The sequence below is a fragment of the Eschrichtius robustus genome, chromosome 8, assembly GCF_028021215.1.
Source record: "Eschrichtius robustus isolate mEscRob2 chromosome 8, mEscRob2.pri, whole genome shotgun sequence".
Lineage (NCBI taxonomy): Eukaryota > Metazoa > Chordata > Mammalia > Artiodactyla > Eschrichtiidae > Eschrichtius > Eschrichtius robustus.
The window spans coordinates 13623785-13648821 of record NC_090831.1 but is presented as its reverse complement, the minus strand read 5'-3'; the positions used below and the strand labels follow the sequence as shown (position 1 = coordinate 13648821).

Here is a 25037-nt window from a genome sequence, read left to right as displayed (position 1 = left end):
ACTCGAGGTGGGGAAACTGGTAAGGAGACTATTACACTGGGCAAAGTAAAAGATGGGGTAGGACCTCATGTGAAATAGTAGCTAAGGGGATAAAGAGCCTCGAAAATTGGAGACATGCTTGAGATGTAGAATTGACAGGACTTGGAGATCAGTTGGATATGGGAGAAGGGAGGAAAGGGATCAGGTGGAATATAGAATGACTTCTGGATTTCTGCTACTTCAGTGGATACCATTGCCTGAGGATAGGGTATATTTAAGGAGAAAGGGAGTGGATTTGGAGAGGAAGCCTAATAGCTTCAGCTGTATTGTGTTGAAGGTGCATTTAGGATAATTGGGAGGGGTGGAGGATGACTTAGGGGGGTAATCAATGTTTAGGTGATAATTTAAGCCATACATACGTATAAATTAAGTAATTGTGGGGATCGTGGGAGAATGGGTATAGTGAAGAAGAGGAACCTTAAGGAGCACTGAGAAACAGCCATAGAAGGAAAAAAACGGTAGTGGAAGTGCTTAGAAAGTGTTTTTTAAGGGTATAGTCAACATTGTCATCATAGATATTGATATTTTTCTTTCTTTTTCCCTTTATTTTTCCTCCAGAGGTAGGTCATTGGTCACCTCAATAATTATAGTGAGGACATACAAGCCAGATTAGAGTGGTTTGAGGAGTATGTGGGGTGGATGAGAATTTGGCTCTAATTGGAAGGAGAAATAAAGATACAATATCAAGGTACCATTTATTGCTTGTTTTTTTTTTTTTTTGTCCGTTTTTAAAGATTTTAGAGTCTTGAGTTATTTATTTCCTGAGGGGAAATAGTGAATAGACAGCAAAAGGTTGAAGTCACAAGTAATGGAGTAGCCATAGAGAAGCCTAGCATAGTGCATCTCAAACTATAATGGGGATTTTGTTGAAATGCAGATTCTGAATCAGAAGGTCTGGGTTGGGGCCTGAGATACAGCATTTCTTATAAACTCCCGGATGAAGCTGATGCTGCTTTGGTTTGTGGGCCAAACTCTGAAGTGAGGATCTAGAGAATATGGGATTGAAAGTATTATTACAGGTGTTAGCCTTAGATAGAAAGAGGAACACCTCTGCTCTGAGATCAGGTGGAATATAAAGTGAATGGAGATACAGATTAAGTTTGCAAGCAGGAAACATGCCCGATAGCCTTTGTTTTTTTCTGTGAAAAAGAAGTAAAGTGATTTTAAGAAAAGACTTTGGGAATGTTGTGAGCTTGAAGAAGGTGTGAAGGTTTGGAATAGTTACTAAAAAGAGAAGGAAAGCAAGTGAATTTGAGACATGTAATAATCACTGAAAAGTGAGGATTAGTTTGGTTATGGTGTCTGTAGAAATAATTGGGGCAAGGAGAGATTTGATTTAAAGAGACCAGTTATTTTTAAGATGATAACGGTAACCTAGAGGAGAGGTAATGAGGTCTGAAATAGAACAGTGGCCTTGAGAATAGAAGAGGAAGATGTGAATAATGGCCCCCTCAGAGATGTCCATGTGAACCTGTGATATGTTACTTTACTTGGCAAAAGGGACCTTTGTAGATTAAAATAGGGATCTGGAGATGGAGAGATTATCCTGGATTGTAGGTCCTATGTAAACACAAGGGTCTTTGTAAAAGGAAGCAGGAAAGCCAGGGTCAGAAAAGGCCATGTGATGATAGAAGCAGAGGGAGAGAGGAAATGTGATGATGGAAGGACCATGAACCAAAGTCAGATGATGTGGGACCATGAACCAAGGAACGGACAGTCTTTAGAAGCTGGAAAAGGCAAGGGAACAGATTTTCCCAAGAGACTGTAGAAGGAACAAAGCCCTGGTGACATGTTGATCTTAGCCCAGTGAGACTGATTTTGGACTTCTGACTTCCAGAACTGTAAGATAACACATTTGCGTTGTTTAAGCCACTAAATCTGTGGATAATTTTTTACAGCAGGAATAGGAAACATGCAGGGAATTATGGATGTAAGGGAACGTAGAGTTAGAATCAATAAAATGAGACAGTTGATGGCATGTGGTATGGGCAGCAGAAGACTGGGAAGATTTCTAAGCTAGGTAAATGGGTAGAGGAGAGTGGTGAAATTAAAAATACAGAATGGCAGGGAGCAGATTTTAGAGGAAGGTGTTCACTTGGCATGTAAGTCTGGTTTAGATACAGATTAGTTTTGAAGCAAGGGGGTAAATTTAAGAGGCTGCCATAGTACTGTTAAACTTAATAGAGCTGTTATAATACTAATGCATGGCAAATTTTATAGGAATATTTAGAGTTTTGACTGAGAGAGTGACTAAAGGGATGATTTTGAGAGACCGGTTTTTGAAAAATAATACGTTATATTTATATAGTGCTTGTTTTCACTTTGGGAATCATTCCTCCCCACCCCCCCCCCCCCCAGTTTGTTGAGATGTAATTGACAAATAAAATTGTAATATATTTCAGGTATCAACAGTGATGACTTGATATATGTATACATTGTGAGAGGCTTCCCACAATCAAGCTAACACATTCATCACCTCACATATTTACCTCTATTTTTGGGGGGGTGGGGTAAGAATAGTTAAGTTCAACTCTCTTAGCAAATTAATTCTAATTATACAGCACTGTGTTATTAGCTATAGTCAACATGTTATATACATTAGGTTCTTAGGCCTTATTCATCTTTTTTTTTTTTTATTATTTATTTATTTGGTTGCACTGGGTTTAAGTTGTGGCAGGCGGGCTCCTCAGTTGCCGCTCCAGGACTCCTTAGTTGTGGCTTGCCAGCTCCTTAGTTGCGGCACATGGGCTCCTTAGTTGTGGCATTCAAACTCTTAGTTGCAGCATGCATGTGGGGATCTAGTTTGCTGACCAGGGTTTGAAGCCGGGCCCCCTGCATTGGGAGCACAGAGTCTTACCCACTGTGCCACCAGGGAAGTCCTGACCTTATTCATCTTAAAACTGAAATTTGTACCTTTTTACCAACCTGTCCCCATTTCCCCCAGCCTCTAGCCCCTGGCAATCACCCTTCTCTTCTCTCTTCGAGTTTGACTTTTTTTTTTTTTTTAAGATTCCACATATAAGGGATACCATGCAGTATTTGTCTTTCCTGGCTTATTTCACGTAGCATAACACTCTCCAGGTTCATCTGTGTTGTCACAAATGGCAGGATTTCCTTTTTTTAAGGCTGCATAATATTAAACACATGCCCACATTTTCTTTATCCATTCATCTGTTCATAAACACTTAGATTGTTTCCATATCTTGGCTCTTATGAATAGTACTGCAGTGAACATGGTGGGGGTACAGGCATATCTTGTTTTATTGTGCTTCTCGGACACTGTGTTTTTTACAAACTGAAGGTTTGTGGCAACCCTGCATTGAACAAGTCTACTGGTGCCATTTTCCCAGCAGCATTAGTTTTTAAAATTAAGGTATGTACATTGTTTTTTTAGGCATAATGCTATTGCACACTTAATAGACTATAGTATGGTGTAAACATAGCTTTTCATGTGCTGGGAAACCAAAAAGTTTGTGTGACTTGGTTTATTGCAAATTTGCTTTATTGTGGTGGTATGCCTGTACAGATATTTCTTTGAGGTAGTGATTTCATATCCTTCGGATATATACCCAGAAGTGGATTGCCAATAGTTCTATTTTTGACTTCTAGATTTGCTTCCACATGGTTTTCTATGGTGGCTGTGTCAATTTACATTCCTAACAACAGTGGACCAGGGTTCCCTTTTCTCTACATTGTCACCAGCATTTGTTATCTCTTGCCTTTTGATAATAAACATTCAAGCAGGTGTGTGGAGGTGTCTCATTGTGGTTTTGAATTGCATTTCTCTGATGATTAGTGATATTGAGCACCTTTTCAAGTACCTGTTAGCCATTTGGATGTGTTGCAAAGTCTCTTCAGGTCCTTTGCCCACTTTTTTTTTAAACAAATGTTTTTAAAAATTAACTAATTAATTAATTTTTGGCTGTGCCGCATGGCATGTGGGATCTTAGTTCTCTGATCAGGAATGAACCCGCACCCCCTGCATTGGAAGTGCAGAGTCTCAACCACTGGACCACCAGGGAAGTCCCCTTTGCCCGCTTTTTAATTGGTTTATTTGGTTTTTTGCTCTCTGAGTTGTATGAGTTCCTTGTATATTTTGAGATTTATTTATTTATTTATTTATTTTTGGCTGCGTCAGGTCTTAGTTGCGGCATGCGGGATCTTTGTTGCATCGCGTGGGCTTCTTACTAGTTGTGGCGTGTGGGTTTTCTCTTCTCGTTGTGGCACACAGGCTACAGGGCACGTGGGCTCTGTAGTTGTGGCGTGCGGGTTCCAGAGCACGTGGGCTCTGTAGTTTGCAACACACAGGCTCTCTAGTTGAGGTGCGTGAGCTTAGTTTCCCTGCTTCATGTGGGATCCCAGTTTCCTGGCCAGGGATTGAACCCATGTCCCCTGCATTGTAAGGTGGATTCTTTACCACTGGACCACCAGGGAAATCCCCCTTGTATATTTTGGATATAAACTCCTTATCAAAAATATTTTCTCCCATTCTATAGGTTGATTTTTTGTTTTGTTGGTGGTTTCCTTTGCTGTGCATAAGTTTTTTAGTTTGATGTAGTCCCACTTGTTTATTTTTGCTTTTGATAAACCTTTGCCAAGATCAGTATCAAGGAGTTTACCCCCTTCTTTTTCTTCTAGGAGTTTTATGGTTTCAAATCTTATGTTCAAGTCTTTAATCCATTTTGAGTTGATTTTTTGTATATGGTATAAAATAGGGGCCCAGTTTTATTTTTTTGCGTATGGCTATCCAGCTTTTCCAATGCCATTTATTGAAGAGATCATCCTTTCCTCGTTGTATATTCTTGACTCCTTTGTAGAAAATTAATTGGCCATATGTGCATGGGTTTATTTCTGGACTCTGCATTTTGTTCCATTGGTCCATGTCTCATACTGTTTTGATCACTGTAACTTTGTAATATAGTTTGAAATCAGAAAGTTGATGCCTCTAGCTCTGTTCTTCTTTTTCAAGATTGCTCTTGCTGTTCAGGGTCTTTTGTGGTTCCATATGAATTTTAGGGTTTTTTCCTATTTTTGTGAAAAATGCCTTTGGAATTTTGATAGGGATTCCATTGAATTTGTAGATTACTTTGGGTAATATGGACATTTTAATAATTCTTCCAATCCATGAGCATGGAATATCTTTCCGTATATTTCTTTTACAATTTCTTTCATCTCCTTGGTTAAACTTATTCCGAAGTACTTTATTCTTTTTGATACTATTATAAATGGGATTGTTTTCTTACTTTGTCTTTCCAATAGTTTGTCATTAGTGTATAGAAACACAACTGATTTTTAACACTGATTTTGTATCTTGTAACTTTACTGAAATTGTTTATTCTAACAGGTGTTTGGTGGAGTCTTTAAAGGGTTTTCTGTCTGTAAGATCATGTCATCTGCAAACAAAGAACATTTTCCTTTCTGATTTTGATGCCTTTTATTTCTTTTTCTTGCCTAATTGCTCTGGCTGGGACTTCCAATACTGTGTTGGATAAAAGTGGTAAGAGTGGGCATCATTATCTTATTCCTGATCTTACAGAAAAGTTTTCAGTTTTTCACGGTTGAGTATAATGTTAGCTGTGGACTTGTCATATATAGCGTTTATTGTGTTGAGGTGTGTTCCTTCTATGCCCAATCTGTTTAGTTTTTATTTATTTTATTTTATTAAAAAATTTTTTTATTGGAGTATAGTTGATTTACAATGTTGTGTTAGTTTCTGCTGTACAGCAAAATGAATCAGTTATACATACACATACATCTACTGTTTTTTAGATTCTTTTCCCATATAGGTCATTACAGAGTGTTGAATAGAGTTCCCTGTGCTATACAGTAGGTCCTTATTAGTTACCTGTTTTATATATATTAGTGTGTTTATGTCAATCCCAATCTCCCAATTTATCCCTCCCCCCCTTTCCCCTCTAGTAACCGTATGTTTCGTTTTTATAGTGAAAGGATGTTGAATTTTATCAAATGCTTTTCCTGCATCTGTTGAGATGCTCATGTGATTTTTATCCTTCATTTTATTAATATGGTATATCACATTTATTGTTTTGCGTATGTTGAACCATCCTTGCATGGGAAGCACTTTCGTACCTTTATGGGGGGCTTGGCAACAAGTTTTTGAATGGACATAGCTACTATTAGCATGTGAAATAAGCAGGGTAGAAAAATACGGCTAAAAAATATTGTGAATAGTGACTACCATAGGAGACATCACCTGTATTGAACGTTTCCACCATCCCAGAAAGTTCTGTTGGATACTGCTGTTACATATTATTTTATATAATGAGGGATTGAATATTATTATAGTAAAAGTTTTAAGGATCAGTGTTTGCTAATTAGGCACAATTGCAGAAGACCTGGACTCTTGGAGAGATTGTGTGATACAGTCAAGTGAACGGTACACCATGCTCTCTCTCGAAGGAACACTAACCTAATTAACAGTGAGCACTAACCAGTTGGGTTTTAGATACTGGATTTTTTATCCTGGTTCTGCTTTTTTTTTTTTTTAATAAATTTATTTTATTTTATTATTTATATTTGGCTGCATTGGGTTTTCATTGCTGCACGCAGGCTTTCTCTAGTTGCGGCGAGCGGGGGCTACTCTTCGTTGCGGTGCGCAGGCTTCTCATTGTGGTGGCTTCTCTTGTTGCGGAGCACGGGCTCTAGGTGCGCCGGCTTCAGTCGTTGTGGCATGCGGGCTCGGTAGTTGTGGCGCACGGGCTTAGTTGCTCTGTGGCATGTGGGATCTTCCTGGACCAGGGCTTGAATCCATGTCCCCTGCATTGGCAGGTGGATTCTTAACCACTGTGCCACCGGGGAAGCCCGCTGGTTCTGCCTTGAGTTGTATGAATTTGGGAAAGCTTCTAAAAAGATTCTGTAACTTCTTCTTTTTTTTTTAATTAAAAAAATTATTTATTTATTTATTTATGGCTGTGTTGGGTCTTTGTTGCTGTGCACGGGCTTTCTCTAGTTGCGGCGAGTGGGAGCTACTCTTCATTGCGGTGCACGGGCTTCTCATTGCAGTGGCTTCTCTTGTTGCAGAACACGGGCTCTAGGCGTGCAGGCTTCAGTAGTTGTGGCATGCGGCTGCAGTAGTTGTGGCTCACGGGCTCTAGAGTGCAGGCTCAGTAGTTGTGGCGCATGGGCTTAGTTGCTCCGCAGCATGTGGGATCTTCTCGGGCCAGGGCTTGAACCTGTGTCCCCTGCATTGGCAGGCAGATTCTTAACCACTGCGCCACCAGGGAATTCCCGCAATTCTGTAACATCTTAAAAACATTAAAAACAAACAAGAAACAGCTAATATATGGTCACTGTAAATTTTACAGTATAGAAATATTAGAAAAAACATTTTTAAAAAGAAGAAAAATCTTACCTATAAAACAAGGATGTGCTATCTACTATCCATTTAAGTTCTTTTTATAAGACATGACATAATTCATTATGTAGTCTTAGAGATCCACTTCTCTCTTACTCTCATAACTTTGTATGGCTGAAGTGTTAGATCATTAGTAAAAATAACCTAAACTTGAGTTTTGTGTTTTTATTTAATTTTAGCTTCCCAAAATATGTTTGTTATAAATAGTAAATATGTAATTGAAATTGATGAGCAAATATGCAATTCCTGAGAGAATACAAGTTTACTTGGGCAGGAAATATGACAAGTTAAGGAACTTTTGAAGAGGAATAGAAAAATTGAAGAAGAATGGAGTGTGTGTCTAGAAGAATTTCAATTGGTTTAGGGATTAAATACCATAAAAATGTCATTTCTGAAATATGTTTTTTATAGGTCAAAAATTTTTGTCTTTACTGATAACTTCCTCATCTAGATTCTGTGCAGAAGAGAATAAGAATTTAATAGGCCAGAGGAGTTAATTGTGTTGGGATTTTATATTTGTATCTGTTTTCTTAAGTAAAGTTTACTGATTATAAATTTCTTAGTTAAATATAATTTCTGTGTCTGTATGAAGCTGATGACCAGAATCTTGCTAGTGTGGGAAAGTTAATTTAAGAAAAGTTCTGTGCTGTTACTTCTGATGAGACGACAGTCTCTTTGCTTTCTCCTGCTGTGTACCTTTCTACTCCTCATTATTATCTGATCAGGGGATAGAAACTTGACATAGCAGACTTATTTTGAGGTCCAAGATTCTGAAGGCAAAGGAAATTAAAAGTGTGGCCAAGTGTTTCATATTATGACACTTTTTGTTCCTATATTAAAGTTATCCAAGATATTTTATAACCAACTTATTACTTTATATTTAGCTAAACATTTCCTCTCATTTCCATGAATAATTGTAAGCTCATTGATGATTTTAATGATTGATGTATGTGGATATTTAATGTTAAGCAAGTGTTAGATTAAAATGTTTACTAAACCAGTGTTCCTGTTAACCTAAAATAATGTTACATAAATACTTTATGTAAAGTATGAGGTTTGAAACACTAGCTCAGTGCTGAACACTAATCGGCCCTACGTACATTTTGAAATGTTTCTGAAAGAATGAGGGAGAAGTTGAATTTGTATTTGAGTTTATCCTAAATCTAACCGTCATTTGTCTTCATACTAGAATTGTAAAATGTATTGGGTAATATATATGTATATATTACATAATATATTAATGCCAAATATAAAAAAAATTTTTAGTTCTTCCTTTTCTCTTCCCACTTTAATTATGGGTGCTTAGGAATTTCTTTGCTTCATTTACCAAATCCCCATACAAAATTTCAATAAGAACTGTCTCCATGGTAGTGTGTTAATGTGTTGAATGTGACTCTGCCTACTTTAGAATCAAAAGATCTGGGTTTAAGACCTGGCATACAGTTAGGTTCTAGAAGAAAACAGAATCCAACTCAGATGGTTTAAGAAACTTTAATGGAGGACTACAGAGATAGGGGTGGATTGAGAAAACTGACAAGGGATGTTTTTGTTAGTTACAGAGGGAAGCTCGAAGGGGCAAGGAAAATAATAGTGTTATTAGAGCCTGGTGAGAGCTGTGGAGAAGGCGGTGCCTGACAGGAGCCATGGTGGTAGAGGGACAGAGCTTCTGCCACAAAATGTGACCAATAGGAAGGAGGGAGCTGGAAAGAAATAATCCAGCTTTTCTCTGCCTTCTGATCTGCCAGTGATGGGTAGCACTGGAACCCAGAAGATGCATCTGTTGAGGTCAGCCTCCTTTGGGCACAGGGTAGGGCAGAAGAGTATTGGAGGGATGGGGTAGTGGCAGTAAGAGATAATAACCAGTACAACTACTAACGAGATTGGGATTTGACTTCAAGTAATATTTTAGATTCAAGTTTTATCTGCAAACTGCAGATACTTTACTGGGGTTGATGTGAGCATTAAGTGAGCCATATCAAATATGTCAAAGTACTCTAATAGTGCCTTGGTCTTATATTTTTTAAAAGTTTTGATAAGGTGTGGATTTGAAAAGCTTAACTTCATTTCTCTTGCTGCTGTGCTGCATTTGTTTCATAGAAACTTTGGTTGCCACCATACTTTTGAATATACGTTAATTTTTGTGTTTTCCAGTGATTTTTGAGAAGTTAAATGAACAGTCATTGTTAAATAGTTCCCATGATTTAGACTTTTTCTACTTACTGCCTAATGACAGGTTTCGTTTTTTTCACTCTTGGTGTAGACAGAGCACTCCTTACTCCTGAACTTATGCATGGGGGGCTTTTGAGTTGTAGAAATGGTCTCCCTGGTAAAAGATTGGTCAGACTTCACCCTGCTACTTCTACTACCATGGGTGTATCCTTGTTGACTGCTTCTATTTTCTTGAGACAGCAGTAATGCCTTGTCATAGTTTTTCCTCCTGATTCTTACAGTATTTCTTTTCATAGAGATCTACTTTCATCCAGCCTCATCTTTAAGCATTTGTAGGCCAGACTGAGATCAAGCATTGAGTCTATTTTCAGGAAAAGTATAACCACCAGATAATATTCTACTTAAAAGCACTTTCTGCTTTTTAAAAATTCTCTCACAAAAACTATATTATGATTTTGAAATTAAGTAATTTCTATTTCATTTCACAGGCTCAACTTAGGAGTTTTTGTACACTTCAAACTGAACTTTTCTGAATTACTGACTAAATCTTAATTATTTTCCACCAGACGGTCTGCCAAATCCCGAAGCAGAAGCCCATATTCATCTAGGCATTCAAGATCTCGTAGCAGGCACAGATTGTCTAGATCCAGAAGTCGTCATTCTAGCATTTCTCCTAGCACACTAACTCTGAAGAGTAGCTTGGCAGCTGAATTGAACAAGAATAAAAAAGCACGAGCTGCAGAGGCAGCACGAGCTGCAGAGGCAGCGAAAGCTGCAGAAGCAGCTAAGGCTGCTGAGGCCGCTGCCAAAGCTGCCAAAGCTTCAAACACTTCTACACCTACCAAGGGGAACACGGAAACTGGTGCCAGTGCATCACAAACCAACCACGTGAAGGATGTGAAGAAACTTAAAATTGAGCATGCACCTTCTCCCTCAAGCGGTGGAACTTTAAAAAATGACAAGGCAAAAACAAAGCCACCTCTTCAGGTAACAAAGGTGGATAATAATTTGATTGTAGATAAAGCCACCAAGAAAGCAGTTGTAGTTGGAAAGGAGGGTAAATCTGCTGTTACAAAGGAGGAACCAGTATCTCTTAAAGAGAAAACCAAACCACTTACACCAAGCATAGGAGCCAAGGAGAAGGAGCAACATGTGGCTTTAGTGACCTCTACCTTACCGCCCTTACCTTTGCCTCCCATGCTGCCTGAAGACAAAGATGCTGATAGGTAAGTGCAAAAAATTTTGTCAGTGACTATTTAAAGAAAAAAAATCTAAGTTTGCAATGAGAAATTATTTGACCCCCACCAAAAAAATTTTATAATGACTGTTAGTAAGTGAATTAATTTTCTTTATTGTGTACAACTTAAAATGAAGCACATGGCTTGTAGGATGACAAAATTATAGCTTATGCTAAGAATTCCAGGTAAAAATTGCCATTGTCATGGGATACAGTGTATGTTTCAGCTTGAGTTTGAGAATTAGAAATGTCGGTATTTTCTTTGGCTGAGTATTCCTTGGTGATACTACCGGAGACAGGACATTTTATGAGAGAGTCTGTCCTGGTTGATAATAGCATGTATCTTGGTTATTCTAAGTGTTTTCATTGGCCTTATAAATTTATTACTTTAGGTGGCTTTACGAATACATCACTTTCTAGTGTTTTATTGACTTAATTTTTTGCAATTAGAGATTAATTACATATTACGGAAATGTGTTTATGCTTTTATGCTTTATGCTTTCCTTTAAATTGTTTACACATTTCTGCTGTGAATATTGGGGGTGTGGCTTGTACTTTATTTTGAAACATTTTTAAGAGGATGAAGGTAAGAGTAAATGTAAATGCAGTTCTAAGAATGTTTCTCAAATGTATGCTAGGATAGAAGCTTTATGCTGTTGTGTGATATTTGCCAGTTGACTTAACCTTTTTCATTTTTATTTTTATGAAGAAATTATAGCTGTTCCCCTCCCCTTCCGCTTCTTTTATTTTATTTTTTTTTAATTTATTTATTTATGGCTGTGTTGGGTCTTCGTTTCTGTGCGAGGGCTTTCTCCAGTTGTGGCAAGCGGGGGCCACTCTTCATCGCGATGCGCGGGCCTCTCACTGTCGCGGCCTCTCTTGTTGCGGAGCACAGGCTCCAGATGCGCAAGCTCAGTAATTGTGGCTCACGGGCCCAGCTGCTCCGCAGCATATGGGATCTTCCCAGACCAGGGCTCGAACCCGTGTCCCCTGCATTAGCAGGCAGATTCTCAACCACTGTGCCACCAGGGAAGCCCCCCTTCCGCTTCTTGTTAAAAAGCAACTATATGGGCAGTTTTCCTAGCTGACATCTGAGAATTTGAAAACAAGTGGATAGAAATTCCATGTGGGCAGGTCTTTCAAGTGCTCACTTTGGCTAGCATTATGACAATTTTATAATTTAAAACGAACAGAAAATAAAGTATTGAATATAATTTCTGTGTTTCATGCCCTCTGAGGCATCTTTTTTCTACAGTCAAAAATGTTGCTGAGGGACCCCATCCAATTTGATCAGGTGTTATCCAGTTATACTATTCTAATTGTGGTATTTGCAGGTTTGACTGTTCTCTAGGAACACCAAAGGGTCATAACAGTAGTGATTTGTAATTTTGATGAGTCCTGGAATGGGCTGTCCAGGACAGAGAGGCATGAATGCAGAATTGAGTCACTTCATTAATGAGAATAAGCCAGTTGCTGAGAATCTAGTGATTCTGGACCAGTGAGACTGGTTGTTCGCTACTTTATTTTTCATATGTGCTTCAGGGATAAATTTTTAGTGGTGATGTTTTTAAGAACTCAGGATGTGCCCAGGTGACTGCTTATTAAGGAGGATAATCTTTGTGCATCTGTTTTTAAACAAGATGGTGGCACATTTCATACTTGGCCATTAAAAAAATTTTTTTGACCCACCTTCTTTTCTGTCTTTTCTCTTTTATTGTGTCTTTGCTCTTTTTGCTTGGAAAGTGTTTGTATGTTTCAAGCATACTGAAGTTTTTTAAGACTCCTGAGTACTACTACTGACATGTGCGGCCAAAGATTGATTCAGCATCACTTATAGCCACTTTTTTTTAAAAATTTTATTATATGTATATTTTTAACATCTTTATTGGAGTATAATTGCTTTACAATGGTGTGTCAGTTTCTGCTTTGTAACAAAGTGAATCAGTTATACATACACACATATCCCCATATCTCCTCCCTCTTGCGTCTCCTTCCCATCCTCCCTATCCCACCCCTCTAGGTGGTCACAAAGCACCGAGCTGATCTCCCTGTGCTATGCGGCTGCTTCCCACTAGCTATCTATTTTACATTTGGTAGTGTATATATGTCCATGCCACTCTCTCACTTTGTCCCAGCTTACGCTTCCCCCTCCCCGTGTCCTCAAGTCCATTCTCTACGTCTGTGTGTCTATTCCTGTCCTGCCCCTAGGTTCATCAGAACCATTTTTTTTTTTTTTGGATTCCATATATATGTGTTCGCATACGGTATTTGTTTTTCTCTTTCTGACTTACTTCACTCTGTATGACAGACTCTCGGCCCATCCACCTCACTACAAATAACTCAATTTCGTTTCTTTTTATGGCTGAGTAATATTGCATTGTATATATGTGCCACATTTTCTTGATCCATTCCTCTGTCTATGGACACTTAGGTTGCTTCCATGTCCTGTCTTGTAAATAGAGCTGCAGTGAACATTGAGCCACTCTTCTTTTTGATGCTTCAAATTTGATTGTCTGAAATTTGGCCAGTGGGAACTCCTTTATGCTAACTCCTTTGTCCTTTTGATATGACTCATTTTATTTTTGAGTGCTTCCTTGCTTCCTAGCCAAACAATATCTTTTAGGCTCACTTTGAACTTTGCTTCTCTCCCAGCCCTGGAATCCATTACTCTCTGAAAATCATAAGCTAGACTGTTAACTATATGTTTACATGTAATAAATGATTTTTTTTAAAATTAGGATCATACCATGCATAATATTCCTTCACTTCTTTTTTTTAAATTTAACGTGTTGGCGATCTTTCCAGGTTGGGAGAGATAGGTTCAGTATTCCTATACATGGAAGTGGATGCATCACTGTCTTATTAACTATTCTGTTGATTAATGGATAATTAGATTTATAATTGTTTGCTATTAAATTCGCCTTTCACATTAATATTTTATGTACATCTGAGCAGTTTTTATAGGATAGTTGTGAGGTCAAAGTATCCACATTTAAAAATTTGACGGAAACTGCCAAATTGTATCTTAGTAAGATTGTGTACCAATTTATGCACCCAAGTGTATGAAATTGCTTCAACTATCACTAAATATTGCCTGTTTTGAAATGTTGAAAATCTTTAAAATATGTGATTAATTTTGCATTTTTCTGGTTATTGAGATATAGCATCTTTCTAAACACTTGTTGGCTTTTTTTTTTCAGTGAATTGCTTGTTCGTGTTTTATACTGACTTTTCCTTAAGATTATTATCCTTTTTCTAATTGATTTATAGGTACTGCTTATGTTAGGGATCTTGACCTGTGCCTCTCACAGTCTGTTGCTTGTCTTTGAGACTTTTTTTTGTTTTTGGCTGCGTGGGTGTTTTCCATTTTGAATGTAGTTGGATCTATAATTTTTCCTTTAAAACTTACAGGTTTAAAACATTTTTAAAGGTTAACTCACATCTCACAGAAATTTGTTTTTGGTTATTATATGTAGAAGAAAGACATGGTCTGATTATGTGCTCTCCCTCATCACCCCATGGACTAATAGATCAGTTGTTGCTAATGTCATTTATTGAATAATCTATCTCACTGATTTGTGGTACCATATATAAAAATTCTTATAGATATCTGTGTGTTTCTGGACTCTGTTTTCTATTAACATGTTTTATTATTTCTTTGCCAATACCTTTTTGTTTTAACTTCTTTAGATGCATAGTATTTTGGCTCTCAAAGTCAGATTTCTATTATAGGAGTAGGCAGGTTATGTAAAAGTAAAGGGGTGGAGCAAATTACTGGTTAGTGAATAACCCGGCCATTCAGCCTCAACTTCAACAGTGCTATAAATGAATTTGGGCTCAGTGTTGGCATTTTTTGCCTTTATTCTTAGACAGATTTTATGATCATTTGGCTTGTCTTGCTTGATTTTTGTTTGGGACTTGGTTAAAGGCAATGATTAATTTGGAGACTGACAGATTTACAGGATTACAGTTTCCCATATGAAAACATCATTTCTTTTCATTCATTCTGGTCTAGTTTTATGTTCATCAGCCATATGTTTTAATTTTCTTCTCTTGGTCTTATACTTTTCTGGTTAAGGCATTTTGTTGTTTTTTTGTTGCTGTAGTATATGGAGACTTTTAAAAACTCATCACATACCCTATTTGGTTATTGCAGGTATTCAGTGAAAATACAGTGTTTTTAATTATATAGTGTTATTTTTGGAAACTAATATTTCATTTCTCTTAAGTCTGGGAGCATTGCTGAATTTGGTAGTTCATATAATGATATATTTGAATATAGGCAGTCTTTTAAATGTTAAATTATAAGTAAAATTAAGACTTCTAGTCTCCCCTTCCCCCTATTGATTTGAATTTTTGGACAAATGCAAATTTTGGACTGAGGTCTAATTACAAGTTAGAGACTACAGTTCTCTAAATAAGTTATTTTAAATAGAATTATTTTCAGACAGAGTTCAAGTGGTACCTTTTCTAGAAAGAAGCTTTTACTGTCTTTGAGTCCTGAGTTAGCTACCCTTTAGTACCATATTACTCTGGAAATTAGTCTGTACAGTACTTTATCCTGCTGCCTTCTGATGCTCTCCAAAAGACTGTAACCTCCTTTCTAAGAGGAACTGTATGTATCTTAATGTATTTGTGAATTGTTTTTGTTGTTAAACTATAGTGCCTATGTAATACCTAGCACATAGACGTGTATAATGAATATTTGTTGAATGGAGGGACATGAAAATTGAAAAGTGGGCTATATGACACCATTACTATAAAAATAAGACTGCCATCCAATTTCCTTTTGAGCTTGTTTTCCCTATTAAAGATTACTTTCTAGTAACACGGGGTTATGAAGAAAAGTCACAATTTTATTGATAAATAGTTTTTATCAGATGGTATTAAAAGACCATATATTGTACAATAATATTAAAGTCCAGCATGAGTAGGAGAAGTTATAATTAAAATGAAATGATTTATATTGTTAACATCATTAGTAGTTTCTGACCACAGCAATGTAGTTTCACTAAATTTTTAAATTCTGGGACTCATAACTGCTATGAAAGTATGTGAAGTCCAAATTTTATTATCATTATAATATTCTCTTTCAACATGTTATATTGTTAAACAGATTTTGTAGTGTCTGGGAGGTTTAAAATAATCAATTACCAGGTTAAGATATAGTTTAAAAAATCAGAGCTCTTAAGACATTCAAAAAAGTATAAAACTAACTGAGCTTAATTTTCACCTGTAATTCTGATAAGCTAGAGTCTTAAAAAAAATTTTAAAGAATCATTGTCCAATTCAGGAAAAATTAATTCTAAAAAGGGATGAAGCTAAATTTGTTCTTTGTTGTTATTTAAATGGGCCAGATAAATAATAGCATGTGGATTATTTATTTCTTACAACAAAATAGCTTTTTGTCTCTCTACCAGAATCAAACCAAATGCTATTATAAAACTAATGAATTTTCCCGCAAAGCATGACTAGTTGACTTTCAGTTTTAATTTACAGTTTTATAGTAATTCTATATCTTTTTAAAAAATAGACTATTTTTTAGAACAGTTTTAGATTTACAAAAAAATTATAATGATATTACAGAGGGTTCCCATATACCCTGCACTCAGTTTCTTCATTATTAACATCTAGCATTATTAGTATGGTACATTTGTTACAATTAATGAACCAATATTGATACATTATTAGTAACTAAAGTCCATACTTTGTTCAGATTTCCTTAGTTTTTATCTAATTCTGTATCATTTTTGCCCCCAAATTTTATATTTTTGCAGTTGAATATAGTATATTATTTTAGCTGGAAAGTAAAGAAACTCAGTTTAGTCTTTTGCCATTGTGTGCTATGTAAATGCATTTTTATTTCTCAGTGAAATAAATTTTTGTGTTTTGTTTATTTGTCTGACTCCTTTCTTTTTAGCTTACGAGGAAATATTTCAGTAAAAGCAGTTAAAAAAGAAGTAGAAAAGAAACTGCGATGTCTACTTGCTGATTTACCACTGCCCCCTGAGCTACCAGGAGGAGATGATCTCTCAAAGAGTCCAGAGGAAAAGAAAACAGCAACACAGTTACATAGTAAAAGGAGGCCTAAGTATGTGCTTGCTTTCTACCTGCTCTTAAATTGGCCAGAGATGATTCTGGATCATCATAAAATCATAAAATCCAAAATTAAGATTTAAAATAATAAAAAGTGTATTTATTCTTTCAACTTAAGTATATGAATAAATTTTACTGGAGCTTTGAAAAATTTTTTTTTCATAACTGCCTGAGTACTTATTCAAAATGACTAATAAAACCAAATTAAATTTTCTCTCTCAGTTTGTAATGTATTAATTTCTTGGGATATTATATATGTTGAAGAAATTTTCTGTAATTAAGATATTTAAAAAACAGATATTGAAATTGAGCAAGGTGGAAATCAGCATTCAGTGAGCCCAGACAAAATCAGTAATGGGCAAGCTGCTGTGTTTTCCTTTGCTTTTAGCTCCATTTGCTCCCATAACTAAATGCATTCTTGATTTTGCAAGAGGTGGAGTGGAAGAAGGTTTGAAATCTGTATCCTAAATTAGCTTCAAGTAAGTGCCTAGAGATAACTCTTTCCCTTGAAACCTGTTCATCACTTAAGGGCAGAGGGAGAATGATGATTCCTTTTTTTACTTCTACTTAACCAAGGGAAAGTGTAAGTAAGACTTTGAGTTAGATCTGATTTTAGAATTGCTGTTTCAGGTAGTGTCTAGTATAAGAATATGAGGTGATTTTCTAGTGTGGAGAAGAAAGCTAGAAAACTTTTAGAATAGTCTCTCCTTGAGTATTGTAGCTTTATTCCTTTACTTAAATTTCTCTTACCTGCCAGAATATTAAAATACTATAAAATTACATATCTTTTTGAAGAATATCAAATATTTGTTATGTATAATACATACTTAAAGTGTAGATTCCTAAGGGTTGATAATATTAATATTTTTATACTCTCTTAGACTGAAAATCTTTCTGGTGCTTCCATTTTTAAGATAATTTTATCTAGCCATAAGTCTAAATTTGTCAATACGCTTTATAGTTAGATTTTTGATAATGTTCATTATTAAACTTCTGGTTTTTGGAAGCAGATAAATATATACACATTGGCAATGAATGAAAAAGTACTCTGGAGGTTGTTTATAGAACTTTGAATCTTTGAACCGGTGTTGCTTTTGTCCCCTTGCTGAAAAATTATATTGTATTTCTGAAAGTCCTTCATACAAACTTTATTACTTCTCATTCCCACTTGAAGTGTTAGTCTACAGAAGGAGAGTCAGTATGGAGAAATACCTTGACTTTCATGATAATTTATAATACCACCTCACAGTGTTGCCTGTCTTGGATGATCACAAATATGCAAGGGTGAGGGGAAATAAATGATTTAAGATTGGGTATGGAGGGTGGATATTGAGTATTAAACAGTTTATTCAGTTTTCTTGATTGTATATAAAAACTTCAGAACTATATTTGATAGAATATGTGGGCCTCGCTATGGTGAAATCAAAGAAAAAGACATTGACTGGGGAAAACGCTGCGTGGATAAATTTGATATCATCGGAATTATTGGAGAAGGTACCTATGGACAAGTTTACAAGGCCAGGGATAAAGACACTGGTAAGAATGCCAGATGCTTTGGATCTTTGGGCCTATGGAATGTACTTAATTCATGTTTCTCTTCTAATGTATAACTTGAGGAATTTTCAGGAAAAAAAAAGTTAAATTTGAATTTATCATGCTATTGTCTCATCTTGTTTTTTGTTTCATTTTATATATGCACTTATGTAAGATATGAGTACATGTAATGGGGTGTATATACATATATGGTTTTTTGTTTTGTTTTTTTTTTGGCTGCATTGGGATCTTCGTTGCGGCATGTGGGATCTTTCATTGTGGCGCGTGGGCTCTTTGTTGCGGCACGCAGGCTTGTCTCTGGTTATGGCGCGCAGGCTCCAGAGCGTGTGAGCTCAGTAGTTGCGGCACACGGGCTCTCTAGTTGTGGTGTGTGGGCTCCAGAGCACGCGGGCTCAGTAGTTGGGGCACGCGGGCTCAGTTGCCCCACGGCATGTGGGATCTTAGTTCCCCATTGGAAGGCGGATTCTTCTTCTTCTTAATAAATTTATTTATTTTATTTATTTATTTTTGGCTGCATTGGGTCTTCGTTGCTGCGTGCGGGCTTTCTATAGTTGTGACGAGAGGGGCTACTCTTTGTTGCGGTGCGCGGGCTTCTCATTGCGGTGGCTTCTCTTGTTGCGGAGCATGGGCTGTAGGGGCGTGGGCTTCAGGAGTCGTGGCATGCAGGCTCAGTAGTTGTGGCTCGTGGGTCCTAGAGCGCAGGCTCAGTAGTTGTGGCACACGGGCTTAGTTGCTCCGTGGCGTGTGGCATCTTCCCGGAGCAGGGCTCAAACCCATGTCCCTTGCATTGGCAGGGGGGTTCTTAACCACTGTGCCACCAGGGAAGCCCCGGAAGGCGGATTCTTAACCACTGGACCACCAGGGAAGTCCCCTAAGAGAAAGTTTTAAAAGGCCTTGGGGCAGAGGAAAAAGTAACTGTGTTAGACGCCATGTATTTTACTAATAAATAGTGCTTAGAGTCAGTGTTTAATCTTTATTTATAATTTCTTGTTGAAGTAAACCAATAGATAAAATAGCATAGGTGTTTGAGGGCACTTAGTATAAGCGAGGCTACCTTATGCATAGAAACTCTGAAGGCAGTTATAGCATGCAGCAATAAAGTAATATTCATCATGATGATTCTGCATTATCAAAAGAGATTAAATTATAAAACAAGGAATCATACATTTTAGATTTCTATTAAAAAAGAATCAACTAATTTTTAATGATTAAAAGGAAAAACGTCCTTCCTTTGGAAAATTTGTAAGTACAGAATTCCTTTTTTTTTCCCTACAAAGAAGTGGAATGAACAAACTTTTATTACAGTGAGTTTTGTCTTATAATAGGATTTGTGTGTGTTTCAGTATTTAGATTATCTGATACAAAACTCGCTCATATGTAAATTATGAGGCCATTTGGTGTTGTGGGAAGAGCACATAGTTTTGAGACAGCTAAACCAGATTTTGAATCCCAGTTTTACTACTGGGTAACTGGGCATCTTTGGACAGCTTAATATATCTGAGCATATTTTCTTATCTGCACAGTGTCCAGAGTTTTCTCATCTGTTCAGAGAGATTTTATGCATGTATAAGCATATTAGGTATATTTAGCCTCCCCTCTTCACTTTTTAAAAAATGGCAGTGTAATATATCTACTCTTCGTTATCTAGCTTTTTTCATTTAATATATCTTAGTATAAAATAACAATACATATAGACCTACTTTATCCTTTTTAACAGTTGTATAATATTCCATAGTTTGATAAATATCCCTTAATTTATTTAACCAGAAACTTTTTGAACCATAAACATTATAATTTGGTATATTGGAAACTATATTTTGTGGTTTGTAATTTCAAGAGGTAGGAACTGAAATTATGAATTAAAATAAAAATTTAGGGAATTCCCTGCTGGTCCAGTGGTTAGTACTCCACGTTTCTACTGCAGGGGGCATGGATTTGATCCGTGGTCGGGGAACTAAGATTCCCGCAAACTACCTGGTGCAGCTGAAAAGAAAAAATAAAAAAAATACTAAAAAATAAAATAAAAATTTAAAATGTTACTTAGTTTTGTCAGCTGGTAACCTGATTTTATTTACTTTTCTAATAGGAGAAATGGTAGCCTTAAAAAAAGTACGCCTGGATAATGAAAAGGAAGGCTTTCCCATTACAGCAATTCGAGAAATTAAAATTCTCCGGCAGCTTAACCACCAGAGTATTATCAATATGAAGGAAATAGTGACCGATAAAGAAGATGCTTTGGATTTTAAGAAGGATAAAGGTATGTGTGCATATTTACATAACCAATTCTGTGTATTCATGATTTTGCTAACTTATAGATTTTGATATTGACCATTTGAGTATTTATTAGGTACATTAAAAATATTGCCTTAATATCAAACTCTATTAAAAAAATTTTTTTTAAATTTATTTTATTGAACTATAGTTGATTTACAATGTTGTATTTCTGCTGTACAGCGAAGTGATTCAGTTTTACATATATATATTCTTTTTCATATTCTTTTCCATTATGGTTTATCACAGGATATTGAATATAGTTCCCTGTGCTATAAAGTAGGACCTTGTTGTTTATCCATTATATTTGTAATAGTTTGCATCTGCTAATCCCAAATTCCCAATCCATCCCTCCCTCCGCCTTCCATCCTCCTTGGCAACCACAAGTCTATTTTTTATGTCTGTGAGTCTGTTTCTGTTTTGTAGGTAAGTTCATTTGTGTCATATTTTAGATTCCACATATCAGAGATATCATATGATATTTGTCTGACTTACTTAGTATGATAGTTTCTAGGTCCATCCATGTTACTGCAAATGGAATTATTTCATTCTTTTTTATGGCTGAGTAGTATTCCATTGTATGTATGTACCACATCTTCTTTATGCATTCCTCTGTCAGTGGACATTTAGGTTGTTTCCATGTCTTGGCTATTGTAAATCGTGCTTCTGTGAACATTGGGGTGCATGTATCTTTTTGAATTATAGTTTTGTCTGGATATATGTCCAGGAGTGGGATTGCGGGATCATATGGCAACTCAATTTTTAGTTTTTGAGGAGCCTCCATACTGTTCTCCATAGTGGCTGCACCAAGTTACATTCCCACCAACAGTGTAGGAGGGTTGCCTTTTTTCCACACCCTCTCTAGCAATTTGTTATTTGTAGAGTCTTTAATGATGGCCATTTTGAACTGGTGTGAGGTGGTACCTCATTGTAGTTTTGATTTGCTCTTCTCTAATAATTAGCGATGTCGAGCATCTTTTCACATGCCTGTTGGCCATCTGTATGTCTTCTTTGGAGAAATGTCTGTTTAGGTCTTCTGCCCATTTTTCGATTGGGTTGTCAAACTCTATTTTTTTAATTTATTTTTTTGAATTTTATTTTTTTATACAGCAGGTTCTTATTAATTATCTATTTTATACATATTAGTGTATATATGTCAATCCCAATCTCCCAATTCATTCCCCCCCAACCCCCGTTTTTTGATTGGGTTGTCAAACTATTTTAAAATAGTTGAGTTGAAGAATTATTTTACATGTTTTACTTTACTGGTTTTCGAGTCACCTAGGTAACATCATACTTATTGGTATTACAGATGAAGTATTCACTAGCAATATTTTTTTTTTTTGGCCTCAATATATAATTTTTAGTCTTTATTTTTTAGTGATTGAGAAGCAGTTTATAGTAGTATTAGAATATATTTACCTTACATTTTTAATGTTATAATGCCTCAACATACAAGGAAACTTTGTGGTAGGCATATGTATTATTTCTAAAAGTATGGCGTCAAAAATGTTAACCTGAAATTGCTTTTGATAATCTATACTGGTATATTGTTGGCTTTTAGCAAAAAAAAGCTGAAAAGAAATTAGTGTGCTTTTTAAAGTAGTTAACATAGGGTATTTGATGGGTGAAAGAAATGCTCTACCTCCAGTAGGTTTTAGATCTTTAGAGTAAGATTTTGGAACTAAGGTTGACTCCCTTATAGTCAGTGGTTTTCAAAGAGCAGAATTCTTTTTGAAACTAAATCTAACATAAAACAGATTAAAAAGTAGGTACGTTCTGATTGAACATGGTACTTAGCCTCCTCCCATCCCCAACTGTACACATCCACCATCTTACTCTTCCGGGGAACACAGTATAAAAATGATTGTTGTTATGTATGGTAACTATTTTTTATGAAGGAACCTCTGTTTGAAAGTATTCTGTATGCCCTATGGAGATCCTCAGAATCATCTTTTTAATTGATGTAACTTCCATTAGTTTTTTTCCCATAATAAAGCCCATATTTCTTAGTCTGACTTTCTACTGGGTTTGTCTTTTTCATGTTATTTTTCACTACTTCTTATTGTGTAGTAGAAAGGTTACCTGTTTGACTTGGGTTAGAATGTCTGGGATTAGAGACAGCTTTTCAGCAAGGCCTTTAGCCCTTCTGAGCCTGTTATTTCTTTACCCATTAAAGGGAAACATTATTTCTCTTACCGTGTAGTGAGAATTAAATTAAGATTTTATGCATGAGGGTGGTGTGCAAATACTGTTTTTCACTGATCTTGTTCTATAGCCAAATTAATATAGTTGCTTTTCCTCCACATACCCTGGACCTCTGTTTTCCTGATCTGTGTGATCACATCCCTGTTTATTTCTCCAACCTCAACCCCAATCACTTTTTCTCATTGCTCACCAAACTCCATTCACATCGCTTGTTTGAGTCACCAGATATGCCAGTGCACTTCTCTGCCCTGAAGCCTTTCTTTACACTGGGCATACACCTCTCCAGCCCCAACACACACACACACACACACACACACGTGCGCGCACAATTTAAAAGGCAAATTTCTCATTCTCTCGCTCTCTGCCTGAATGTTGCTTTATTCATTAGTGAGGCCTTACCTGACCAATCTTCCCACTTTCCACCACAGTGGCCTTAAGAAAACAGGGTTAAGTGGTTTCACCATGGGTATATTTTTGTGCAGAAACCTATAGATGCTGAAGGAGCTTCCTCTGAAATAATCGAGGGAATGCAAGCGAGACAGACAAACTAATCCTAAATTTTTTTCCTAATGTTTTCATCTTCAAGCAGTTCCATTTCTTTTTACTCTCTTTGAGGGAATCTTTGAACTATTTTGTCTGTTTCTCAGTCTTTTTATTGTTAGTGTGAGGTATGAGAAAACATTTCCTATACCTCTAGGTCTTTAGTTTCTGCGTGGGATGCAGTTACTTGTATTAATTTCAGTAGTCTTGTGTTCATACTTCCCTGTTCATAACGTCTTTGAACTAGACTGTTAATTATTTTGCAACAGAAGCTTTGCTTTGTTATTTTCTTCTTTCCATTGAGGATTATGAATTTACAGAAAAATACTTTCTGAATGAATGCAATAATATTCAATGAAAAATTTTAATGCAGTTTATAATTCTCTGGGTAGAGGAGACTTTTTGTTTTGCAGTTATATGCAATATAAAGTAAAACGTTAGTCATTGATCTCTATATCAAAATGTAAATATTTAGTATTCAGATGAAAAATAAACATTGAAATAATGGTATCACTACAACAAAATAGTATTTTGGTACTTAAAATTAACATAATATCCTGGGTAACGAAAACCAATATTAAAATTACTTGGCACAAATTAAGTTAGCTGTAATGCTCTCAATACTAGTGTTTGTTTAATGAGGGGATTTGAGTAATCTTTTAATTTGGAATTTTTCTAAAAATCAATGAAACAGTTTTCTATAGTAATGCTTATGGCAGAGTGTCATTATATGGTTGAGGGAAGCAGTCTTAAATGTCACTTCCTCTATAGTCTCTCGATTCTCACATGGTGCTCCCCTACGCTTGCATTCCATGTTATACACAGTTCTATAACGATATTTTCTATTTCAACTTAGTCATTATGTTTTTATATCTTATTCCTATTGAAGTGCCTGCCTGAGGACAGAGACTGAGTTTTATTCTACTTTGTATTCATAGTGTGCAGAACACAGTAGGTTATCATTAAATTTTGAATAAATGAATGAATGAAATACAGAGGTGAGAATGTTCTGTGGAGTAGATAGAAAGTTAAAGATGGGTGCTATTTGGATAAGTAGAGAGGAGGCCATTCTAATTCATAATTGTCATAACGTGTTTTATGAGGCAATGAAAAATTGGCGTATCCCCTAAAAAAAAGTCTTGCTTCAAAATTATCTTCCCTGTCTCATTTTCTTAAAAATCTGAATTCATGCCCATAATATAGAACTGCTAATATTTTGTGGGTTTTGTGATGAGAGCATTATTGATTGATTTGTTCGTTCTTTCCATACATGTTTATTGTGCCAGTTCTAGACTTGGGCTGGCCAATACAGTAGCCACTAGGCAATGTGTTTATTTAAATTTAAATTAATTAAAACTAAATAAAATTAAAAGTTCAGTTCCTTAGTTGCATTAGCCACATTTCAGGTGCTCTGTAGTTATACGTTACTACTGACTGCATTTTGGGTAGTGCAGCTAGAACATTTTCATCAAATCAGCAAGTTCTCATGACTAGTGCTTGAGATATACAAGGTAAAAAAAAAAATCTGGTCCCCGACTCAACCAAGTT

The 25037-nt window shown here is 36.2% G+C and overlaps 1 protein-coding gene across 2 annotated transcripts in view; it reads left to right on the top strand.

The window, feature by feature from the left end:
• The window catches only part of CDK13 (cyclin dependent kinase 13), a 114743-nt gene that overhangs the window by 19412 nt on the left and 70294 nt on the right, over window positions 1-25037 (top strand). For both annotated transcript variants that reach the window (XM_068550346.1, XM_068550347.1), the window contains exons 2-5: window positions 10150-10809; window positions 16741-16911; window positions 18313-18452; window positions 20557-20727. In XM_068550346.1, coding sequence (XP_068406447.1) covers window positions 10150-10809; window positions 16741-16911; window positions 18313-18452; window positions 20557-20727 — 1142 coding nt within the window. The remainder of the gene's footprint in view (window positions 1-10149; window positions 10810-16740; window positions 16912-18312; window positions 18453-20556; window positions 20728-25037) is intronic.